This window comes from Phoca vitulina, unplaced genomic scaffold (assembly GCF_004348235.1).
Source record: "Phoca vitulina isolate PV1807 unplaced genomic scaffold, GSC_HSeal_1.0 scaffold75, whole genome shotgun sequence".
Lineage (NCBI taxonomy): Eukaryota > Metazoa > Chordata > Mammalia > Carnivora > Phocidae > Phoca > Phoca vitulina.
This window is the reverse complement of record NW_022589778.1, coordinates 2,168,388-2,180,414: the sequence shown is the minus strand read 5'-3', so window position 1 is coordinate 2,180,414 and position 12,027 is coordinate 2,168,388. Positions and strand designations below refer to the sequence as shown.

The 12,027-nt window shown below is 38.9% G+C and overlaps 1 protein-coding gene across 1 annotated transcript in view; it reads right to left on the bottom strand.

The window, feature by feature from the left end:
- LOC116625246 (RNA exonuclease 1 homolog) overlaps nucleotides 1–12,027 on the bottom strand; it is a 46,542-nt gene that overhangs the window by 19,541 nt on the left and 14,974 nt on the right. The window contains exon 7 of the mRNA XM_032393666.1: nucleotides 1,166–1,262. Within this exon, the coding sequence (XP_032249557.1) occupies nucleotides 1,166–1,262 (97 nt within the window). The remainder of the gene's footprint in view (nucleotides 1–1,165; nucleotides 1,263–12,027) is intronic.

Genomic DNA, 12,027 nt, shown 5'->3' with positions numbered 1-12,027 from the left:
GATATATCTGCTCTAGTATGAGGAAATGTCAGAGTTCACACTCCATTAATCACAGAACTTATGGTAGAAAAAACATGTAATCAACTTAATACTCAGATGCATTTGTTTCATCTGTATTACACATTCCACACAATGGAATATCAATACTATAGGTTCTATACAATCGACTATCACGTAGTCATTAAAAAGCATGATACAGATCTAGATGTTAACACAGATTCTAGATTGACTAGAGACTTCTATGATACTTTATTCAGTGAAAAAAGTCAGACTATACATAAAATAATTGTATTCATTTAAATCATTAAAATACATATTTCTGTATTCATTTTATATAATGACCCCCTTATATGGGTCTATATAGGAGATTTCGAAGAAGGTTGTCTGGCTGTGTTTTTAGTTTAGTTTTTTTTTTTTTTAAGAGACAGAGCATGGGTGAGAGTGGGGGAGGGGCAGAAGGAGAGGGAGAGAGAGAATCTTAAGCAGGCTCCACACCCAGCATGGACCCCAAAATGGGGCTCAATCTCACCACCTGAGATCATAACCTGAGCCGAAATCAAGAATTGGATGCTTAAACAACTGGCCAACCATGTGCTCCTAGCTGGGTTTTTTTTAATGCTTTTCTGTATTATTTGAATTCATGCTATGTATTCTCGGTGAGGGTGGTACTGCCCCTGAGCAAACAAAATTGGCTCTTGTGGAATAAAAAAAACCATAGCTATTACAATGGTATGTGGCTCTCCAAAACTCAACCTTACCCAACAAAATATTATCCCTTAATACTTAATCTTACTGGGGATTGGGGGTGGGGGTGGTAGAAAAAACAATGTCTAAAAAGAGGCCTGAGGGGGAACAATAATGAAAAAAAAAACCAAACTAAGAAATACTATTCCACATGGAATGAGTTACTTTTATAACCAAAAACCAAGTTTAAATATCTCTGTGATAACCGCTCTTGAGGAGGCTATATTCCTTTGTCTAGTTCCAAATCTAATTTGTTATTTTCAATCAAATATCCCACTTGCACATTCTACTCAAGAGAGTATTTTAAAAATACATTGCACTGGATATCTAAAAACAATCCTGCTAATGAAAACACACGTTCAGTGTCAGGTATTCATCACAAGTTTTTATCTTACCACTTGATTAATTAAGAAGAAATTACCTTGATGTCTCAGCTTCTTAAGAGTATTTATTGCTATGTTCACATACATATTTCTACTGCCACAGCGTTCATAAATGGCCTTTTCTTCTATTTTAGCCTAGAACATGAAGTGAATAATAAAAAATATCAAATCTCAAGTCTATGGATAATAAATATCATTTATGATATAATGGAATAAATATGGCAAAATATTTAACTCAAGGGATGGGGGGAAATGGCACAAATAAAAAACGCATTTTTGGGCTTATGGTTTTTGAGAGAAAAGAAAAAAATAAACTTATCCCATATATCAAATCCAAGAACTAGATACTTATCGTCACAAACTAAAACCACGGTCTAGAGTGCACAGTGCAAAAAGCCTAGGGTGTATATAAATTCATTTGATTCTCAAAGGTAGCCCCTAATGTATCAAAGGCATATACTATTATTCTCATCTAAAAGGTGAGGAAACTAGGCTCAAATTGCTAAAAACTTTGCTTAAGATCATACAGCAAAGGGAAGACAGGATCCTCTTTTCATTATCTTTATTTTGTATGTTACTTCTCTAAAACTATAAAGTAATTATTATTTTTATACCAGGACTCATTAACATAGGTCAGTAAAAGAAAAAAAAAAATGATTTATGACAGAAACAAGTAAAAGGGATAAAAGAATAATAAATAGTATATTCTATTAATACTTTATTGAGCACCGAGTATGTGCAAGATTGGTATCAGCTCATTAACTATTTTCTCAATCTTCATTGTGATTCTGTGAGCATGGGTGTCATCATCACTAAGATATATGAGGCTCAAGAAAAAGTAAATATCTTATTGTTGCAGAGCTAGTAACTGAATCCAGGTGTTCCCAAACACAAAAGCCAAGACTCTTCTCACTATACTAAACCTCATAGAGAGAGAGCCATGGGTAGGGTAGGGGGGTGAGTTGGGGAAAGTAGAAAAGAAAAAAACCAAAAGGTAACATTTCTCTGTAAGAGACCTTTTTTGTTTGTCTTTGCTTTACCATTATTCTTTAACCAATATAGAATCCTAGAAGAGACAGACTTCCGGAATGGCAGAACAAGAACCTTCATGAACTCACCGTCCCATTAAAATAATAAAAATACTGGCAGAACAACCCAAAGTGACCGTTTCAAAACTGAAAATTAACCAAAGCCACAGAACAAACTGAAAATGATCTAAGAGAAGCTCCTGAACCTCGGTAAGACAGTGGGGTCTGTACCATCTTAGCTTCAGGCTTTTCCCACCCCCCACTTCTCACCCCCCAGCTTACTGGCATAGCGGTAAAAAGTTGGCAGCCTGGTAGCCAACAGAGGACAGACTTCTCTTATAGCTACACAATCAGCATCATCCCCAGAGCACAGTCAATATTTTGTCTGAAGGAGCAGCTCCCTGGAAAGTCTCTATTCCCAAGGTGTTGTTGGTATTTGACGTGACTCAGAACTCAGCTCATGGGGGGAAAACCCCTATTCCCAGGGTGCTATTAAAACAACAGCAACTGGGTGGCAATATGGCAGCTACCTAAGGTTATGATTTCCCGTTGGACAAAGAGGAACCTGGTCAGGAATTTTTTTTTTTTAAATCTTGGAGACCTAGATGACCATAAAGAACTTTGAAGAGCTCTAACATATTCCTGGGGTTTAAAAGGTGGCCCAGGAAAGACCTGAGAAAAGAGAAGGCCTTATAAGGCTGTTCTTGAGGCCCTGGCACAAGCAGGAAGTAAAAGCTAAGGCTATCGACAAACTGCGCTGTTTTAGGGCATGTCTTCTCACACAGAGCCCCTTGGCAAAGGGAGGAAGACATACAGACAAGGCACTGAAGAAAATTTTCTAACCAGTCATTGGCTGACCAGTAAGTTATGCTGACAGAGGGTGACCCCACTGAAGCCAGCCTCAAAAAATAAAAGCAAGAACTTAAAAAACAATGCTACTAGAGAACTTAGTGGCCATATACTGAAAGGAATACAGAACCTACAGAATTAGTCCAGTAAAGTCACTAAATAGGTAGCAACAAGGAAAACAACAAAAATCTAGCAACAACAACAAAATATATCTGACACCAGGGTTATCACAATATACTATTTAACCATACAGTTTTCAACAAAAAAATTATGAGTCATGTAAAGAAACAAAAAAGTATACCTTATAGGAAAAAAAAAAAAAAAACAGACAAGAGAAAATGTCACTGAGGAAGTCCAGATTTTGGACTTAGTAGGTAATAGGCAGACTTTGTAAATACGTTTAAAAAATTAAGGAAACCATGTTTAAAGAATGAAAGAAAATGGTGTCTAACCACATAGAGAACAGGAATAAAGAGAAATTTTAAAAATAAAAAAAATTAGAAGTTCTGGAGTTAAAAAGTATAAAAATTGATATGAACAATTCACTGTCAGGGCTCAACAACAGGTACACTAGATGGTTATTTGAATCTATATGAGAAGTAAAGAATATTGGCAAATATAACTCCATAGGAAAATATAAAAGAATAAATGTGTTTGTAATCCTTTTCTACTTTAACAATAGAGCAATAATTATAAAATTGTGTTGATAAGCTTATAATATATAATGTTGTCAACTGTATGGCAAAAATGGTATAAAAGAGGGTGTAGGAAACACACTGGGAATTTTTATATATTATTGAAATGAAGGTAGTTTTAATCTGAACTAGATTGTTATAAATTAAGATGGTAACTATAATCCTCAGGGCAAAAACTAAGACAGTAACTAAAAACACATAGCCAAAGAAATGACATGGACATTTAAAGGGTACACTAGAAAATATCTACTTAACACAAAACAAAGCAATAATTATAGAGAAAATAGAAAGACACAAGACATATAGAAAACAAATAGCAAAATGGATTATGTAAATCCTTTTGCTGGCCATTAGTTATTAAATGTAAATTTATTAAATACTCTAATCAAAAGACAGAGACTGGAAGAATTGGGAAAAATATACTTAACTGAATACTGTCTATAAGATAGACACTTTAGATTTTTTTTTAAGTAATCTCTACACCCAACATGGGGCTCGAACTCATGACCCTGAGATCAAGAGTTGCATGCTTTACCAACTGAGCCATCCAGGCACCCCAAGATAGACTCTTTAGATTCAAAGAACAAACTGGTTGAAAATAAAAGAAAAAAGAAGTACTTTGTAAGTAGTAAAAGATATTTGGAGTGGCTATACTAATATCAAAGTAGATTAAAAAATTTTTTTTAATTTAAATTTTAGTTAGTGAACATACAGTGCAATATTGGTTTCTGGAGTAGAATTCAGTGATTCATCCCTTACATACAACACCCAGTGCTCATCACAAAAAGTGCCCTCTTTAATACCCATCTAGCCCATCCCCCACCCACTGCCCTCCATCAACCCTCAGTTTGTTCTCTATCATTAAGAGTCTTATAGTTTGTTTCCCTCTCTCCTTTTTCTCTTTTCCCCCTTCCCATATGTTCATCTGTTTTTTTTCTTAAATTCCACATGAGTAAGATAATATGGTATTTGTCTTTCTCTGACTGACTTATCTTACTTAGCATAATATATTCTAGCTCCACTCACATCATGGCAAATGGCAAGATTTCATTTTTTTTTTTTTTTGATGGGTGAGTAATATCCCATTGTATATATATACCCACATCTTCTCTTTTTTTGAAGATTTATTTATTTGACAGAGAGAGACACAGAGAGAGAGAGGGAACATAAGCAGGGGGAGTGGGAGAGGGAGAAGCAGGCCTCCCGCTGAGCAGGGAGCCCGATGTGGGGCTCGATCCCAGGACCCTGGGATCATGACCTGAGCCGAAGGCAGACGCTTAATGACTGAGCCACCCAGGTGCCCCTATACCCACATCTTCTTTATCCATACATCAGCTGATGGACTTTTGGGCTCTCTCCATAGTTTGGTTATTGTTGATAATGCTACTATAAACATTGGAGTGCATGTACTCTTCGAATCTGTATTTTTGTATTCTTTGGGTAAATACCTAGTAGTTCAATTTCTGGATGGTATGGTAGTTCTATCTTAAACTTTTTGAGGAACCTCCATACTACTCTCCAGAGTGGCTGCACCAGTTTGCATTCCCACAACAGTGCAAGAGGGTTTCCCTGTCTCTGCATCCTCACCAACACTTGTTGTTTCTTGTGTTAATTTTAGCCATTCTGACAGGTGTGAGGTAGTATCTCATCATGGTTTTGATTTGTATTTCCCTGATAAGTGATGTTGAACATCTTTTCATGTGTCTGTTGGCCATCTGGGTGTCTCTTTGGAAAGTGTCTATTCATTTCTTCAGCCCATTTCTTAACTGGATTACTTGTTTTTTGGGGTGTTGAGTTTGATAAGTTCTTTATATATTTTGGATACCAACCCTTTATCAGTTAGGTCATTTGCAAGTATCTTCTCAGCCCATTCTGTAGGCTGAGCTCTGTTAGTTTTGTGGGTTTTTTCCTTTGCTGTGCAAAACCTTTTTATCTCGATGAAGTCCCAATAGTTCATTTTTTGCTTTTGTTTCCCTTCCCTGAGGAGACATATCTAGTAAAAAGTTGCTACAGCCAAGGTCAAAAGAGTTTCTGCCTGTGTTCTCCTCCAGGATTTTGATGGTTTCCTGTCTTGCATTTGGGTCTTTCATTTATTTTGAATTTACTTTTGTGTATGGTATAAGAAAGTGGTCCAGTTTCATTCTTCTGCATGTTGCTGTCCAGTTTTCCCAAAACCGCTTATTTAAGAGACTATCTTTTTGCCATTGGATATTCTTTCCTGCTTTGTTGAAGATTAGTTAACCATACAGTTATGGGCCCGTTTCTGGGTTCTCTATCCTGTTCCACTGATCTATGTATCTGTTTTTGTGCCAGTGCCATACTGTCTTGATCACTACAGCTTTGTAATGTAGCTTGAAATCCAGAATCATGATGCCTCCAGTTTTGTTTTTCTTTTTCAGAATTGCTTTGGCTATTCAGGGTTTTTTTTTCTGGTTCCATACACATTTTAGGATTGCTTGTTCTAGCTCTGTGAAAAATGCTGTTGGTATTTTGATAGGGATTGCATTATATGCGTAGATTGCTTTGGGTACTATAGACATTTTAACAATGTTTGTTCTTCCAATCCATGAGCATGGAATGCTTTTCCATTTCTTTGTGTCCTCTTCAATTTCTTTTATAAGTGTTCTATAGTTTTCAGCATACAGATCTTTTACCTCTTTAGTTAGGTTTATTTCCAGGTATCTTTTATTTTTTATTTTTTATTTTTTTTTAAAGATTTTATTTATTTATTTGACAGAGACAGACACAGTGAGAGAGGGAACACAAGCAGTGGGAGTGAGAGAGGGAGAAGCAGGCTTCCTGTGGAGCATGGAGCCCGATGTGGGGCTCGATCCCAGGACCCTGGGATCATGACCTGAGCTGAAGGCAGACGCTTAACGACTGAGCCACCCAGGCGCCCCTATTTCCAGGTATCTTATTCTTTTTGAGACAAAATAGATTTTTAAACAAAAGTTGTTACTAGAGACAAAGACATAATAAGAGAGTCATTCCATCAGGGAGACATAATAATCATAAACAAATATGCTTCTAATAACAGAGCACCAAAATACAGAAAGCAAAAGCTGACAGAACTCAAGTAAGAAATAACAATTCAACATTAAGAATGGAGATCTCAAGTTTCTCTCTCCTCCAGCCATCCAAGATGCCAAAAGGGAAGAAGGTGGCCCTGGCCCCTGCTACTGTGAAGAAGCAGGAGGCCAAGAAGGTGGTCAGTGCCTGTTTGAAAAAAGTCCCAAGAATTCTGGCATCAGACAGGAGATCCAGCCCAAAAGGGACCTCACCCCCTTGTCAAGTGGCCCCACTACATTCAGCTGCAGTGGCAAATGTGTATAAATGTTTAAAAGTGTCTCCTGCAATTAATCAGTTCATCCAGGCCTTGGACCACCAAACAGCTACTCAACTGCTTAAGCTGGCCCACAGACCAGAGACAAAGCAAGAGAAGAAGCAGAAATTGTTGGCCCAGGCTGAGAAGAACGCTTCCAGCAAAGGGGATGTCCCCACTAAGAGGCCTCCTATCCTTCCAGCTGGAGTTAATACTGTCACCAAGTTGGTGGAAAACAAGAAGGATCAGCTCATAGTGATCCCACATGATGTGGGTCCAGTTGAGCTGGGTGTCTTCCTGACTGTCCTATGTTGTAAGATGGGGATTCTCTACTGCACTAACAAGGAGAAGGCCAGGCTGGGGCACCTGGTCCACAGGAAGACCTGTATCATTGTCGCCTTCACATAGGTTAACTTGGAAGACAAAGGAGCTCTGGCTAAGCTGGTGGAAGCCATCAGAACCAATTACAGTGACAAATATGATGAGATCTACCGCTCTGGGGAGGCAACACTGTGGGTCCAAAGTTGGTGGCTCACAATGCCAAGTTGGAAAAGGCAAAGGCTAAAGAACTGGCCACCAAACTGGGTTAAGTGCACACTGTTGAATTATCTGTACATAAAATAAAAAGTTCTCTTTGAGCCAGTGTCAAGGAAAAAAAAGAGAGAGAGACTTCAATACTCTATTTCAATAATGGAAACAAGTCAGATGGTGAAGAAAATAGAATATTTCAACAACACTATGAATCAACTATCCCTAGTGGATATCTATAGAACACTCCATGCAACAACAGAATATATATTCTTCTTAAGCACACATGGAACATTTTCCAGAATAGACCTTGTGTTAGGCCATAAAAAAATCCTCAATAAATTTAAAAGGATTTAAATCATACAAAGTATGTTCTCTGACCACAATGGTATTATATTACAAGCCAACAATAGGAAATTTGGGAAATTCAAAAAAATATGGTAATTAAATTACACGACAGGGCAAAGAAGAAATCACAAGGGAGAGTTAAAAATTGAGACGCATATAAATGGAAACACAACATACCAAACCTTTTGGGATACAGCTAAAGCAGTGATTAGAAAATAATTACTATTGCAAATGGCTTTACTTAAAAGATCTCAAATAAATAACTTTGCCTTCCATCTTAAACTATAATTTCAGGGGCGGAGCAAGATGGCGGAGGAGTAGGAGACCTGGATTTCGTCTGGTCTCAGGAATTCAGCTGGATAGGGATCAAACCATTCTAAACACCTACAAACTCAACAGGAGATCGAAGAAAAGAATAGCAACAACTCTCTGAACAGAAAAGCAAACACTTTCTGGAAGGTAGGACGTGCGGAGGAGTGAATCTGAGGTGATATTCGGGAGGATAGATGGCGGGGGAAGGGCCTCCGTCGGCGGCTTCTGGCAAGTGATAGAGCCGCGGAGCACAAAATCGGAACTTTTAGAAGTCTGCTCCGCTGAGGGACGTCACTCCAGTGGCTAAGCGGGGGGTGGAAACCTCGTGAGAGAGTGTGGTCTCAGGACCCTCGGGGTCACAGAAAGACCGGGGGTGCCTGAGTGCAGCAGAGCTCCCAGGTATTGGAGCAGGGAAGCCGGCTGCAGAGACGGAGCTGAGGCGCGGGCTCTCAGCTCGGGGTTGCCATAAACCGTGATCCGCGGCACAGTTGGGCCACTGCTCCTCCAGCAGGGACCCAACAAGCGGCAGATCCGGGGAGACTCACCTTCTTCCCCCAGGAGGAGAGGCGCAGGAGCGCACCGCAGGGATCTGCTGGGTTTGGAGACTCCACACGGGGTCGGGTGCCAGAGACAGAAACGTGCGGTCACAGGCCGGGTGAGCACGGAGTGCGGCCGGAGACCGGGGAGACGGGAGTGACTGACGGCTTTTCTCTGGGGGCTCACTGAGGAGCGGGGCCCCGAGTTCTCGGCTCCTCCGAGGCGGAGATTGGGAGGCCGCCATTTTCACTCTCCGCCTCCAAAGCTGTACGGAAAGCTTGCAGGGAACAAATGCTCCGGAGAGCAAACCCGAGCAGATTACTTAGCCCAGACAGGGCAAGGGCGGGGCAGTTCCGCCTCCGGCAAAGACATTTGGGAACCATGGCAACAGGCCCCGCCCCCAGAAGATCAGCGAGAACAGCCGGCCAACACCAAGTTTACCGATGGATGAGAACAGCAGAACTCCAGTGCTAGGGGAATACTGCACATAGAATCCATGGCTTTTTTTACCATGATTCTGTAGTCTTTCAAAGTTAATTATTTTTGAATTTTTCTTTTTCCCTTTTTCAAGCAACATCTTATCAATCCCTTTTTTAAAAAACATTTTTATTTTTCACTTTTAGAGTCATATTCTATCCCTTCATAGTAGTTACCCGTATTTTTGGCATATATATATATAAGTTGTTCTCTCTTTAAAATTTTGAGATAGTTTCTTCTAACAGATCAAAATATACCCTAAATCTCTAATGTATGGTTTTTTTCTACTCCCCTGCCTGATCACATTCTCTCCCTTTTTTTTTCTTTTTTTTTTTTAAATCCTCTTCTTTCTTTTTTCAAACAACTTATCAATTCCTTTTATAAAATTTTTTATAATTTCCATCTTTACAGTCATATTCCATCCCTTCATCATATCAACCCTTATTTCTGTACATATATAAGTTTTTCTTTCTTTAAAATTTTGGGAGGCATTTTCTTCTAACAGACCAAAATACACCCAAAATCTAGTGTGTGGCACTGATCTATATACCAGCCTGATCATATTTGATCATATTCCATTTTTTTTGTTTTGTTCTGTTTTTGTTTGTTTTTATCTTTTTCTTTTTCTTTTTTTTCTTTTTCTTTTTTTCTCTCTTTCCCTTTCTTTTCCCACTGCTTCAGGTCTTTTCTGATTTGTTTAGAGTATATTTTCTGGGAATGTTGTTACCCTGTTAGCATTTTGTTCTCTCATTAATCTATTTTCCTCTGGACAAAATGACAAGACAGAAAAAATCACCTCAACAAAAAGAACAAGAGGTAGTACCGACTGCCAGGGACCTACTCAATATGGACGTTAGTACGATGTCAGATCTAGAGTTCAGAATCATCACTTTAAAGATACTAGCTGGGCTTGAAAAAAGCATGGAAGTTATTAGAGAAACCCTTTCTGGAGAAGTAAAAGAACTAAAATCTAACCAAGTCGAAATCAAAAAGGCTATTAAGGAGGTGCAATCAAATATGGGGGTGCTAACTGCTAGGATAAATGAGGCAGAAGAAAGAATCAGTGATATAGAAGACCAAATGATGGAAAATAAAGAAGCTGAGAAAAAGAGAGATAAACAACTACTGGATCACGAGGGCAGAATTCGAGAGATAAACGATACCATAAGATGAAACAACATTAGAATAATTGGGATCCCAGAAGAAGAAGAAAGAGAGAGAGGGGCAGAAGGTATAATGGAGCAAATTATAGCAGAGAACTTCCCTAATTTGGGGAAGGAAACAGGCATCAAAATCCAGGAAGCACAGAGAACCCCTCTCAAAATCAAGAAAAATAGGTCAACACCCCGACATCTAATAGTAAAACTTACAAGTCTCAGAGACAAAGAGAAAATCCTGAAAGCAGCTCGGGAGAAGAGATATGTAACCTACAATGATAGAAACATTAGATTGGCAACAGACCTATCCACAGAGACCTGGCAGGCCAGAAAGGACTGGCAGGATATATTCAGAGCACTAAATGAGAAAAATATGCAGCCAAGAATACTATATCCAGCTAGGCTGTCATTGAAAATTGAAGGAGAGATAAAAAGCTTCCAGGACAAACAAAAGCTAAAGGAATTTGCAAACACGAAACCAGCTCTACAAGAAATCTTGAGAGGGGTCCTCTAAGCAAAGAGAGAGCCTAAAAGCAACATAGACCAGAAAGGAACACAGACAATATACAGTAACAGTCACCTTACAGGCAATACAATGGCACTAAATTCCTATCTTTCAATAGTTACCCTGAATGTAAATGGGCTAAATGCCCCAATCAATAGACACAGGCTATCACATTGGATTAAAAAACAAGACCCATCGATATGCTGTCTGCAAGAGAGTCATTTTAGACCCAAAGACACCCCCAGATTGAAAGTGAGGGGGTGGAAAACCATTTACCATGCTAATGGACACCAAAAGAAAGCTGGGGTGGCAATCCTTCTATCAGACAAATTAGATTTTAAACCAAAGACCGTAATAAGAGATGAGGAAGGACACTATATCCTACTTAAAGGGTCTATCCAACAAGAAGATCTAACAATTGTAAATATCTATGCCCCTAACATGGGAGCAGCCAATTATATAAGGCAATTAATAACAAAAGCAAAGAAACACATCGACAACAATACAATAATAGTGGGGGACTTTAACACCTCCCTCACTGAAATGGACAGATCGTCTAAGCAAAAGATCAACAAGGAAATAAAGACTTCAAATGACACACTGGACCAAATGGACTTCACAGACATATTCAGAACATTCCATCCCAAAGTAACGGAATACACATTCTTCTCTAGTGCCCATGGAACATTCTCCAGAATCGATCACATCCTAGGTCATAAATCAGGTCTCAACTGGTACCAAAAGACTGGGATCATTCCTCGCTTATTTTCAGACCACAATGCTTTGAAACTAGAACTCAATCACAAGAGGAAAGTCGGAAAGAACTCAAATACATGGAGGCTAAAGAGCATCCTACTGAAGAATGAATGGGTCAACCAGGAAATTAAAGAAGAATTAAAAAAATTCATGGAAACCAATGAAAATGAAAACACAACTATTCAAAATCTCTGGGATGCAGCAAAGGCAGTCCTAAGAGGAAAGTATATAGCAATACAAGCCTTTCTCAAGAAACAAGAAAGGTCTCAAGTACACAACCTAACCCTACACCTAAAGGAGCTGGAGAAAGAACAGCAAATAAAGCCTAAACCCAGCAGGAGAAGAGAAATAATAAAGATCAGAGCAGAAATCAATGAAATAGAAAC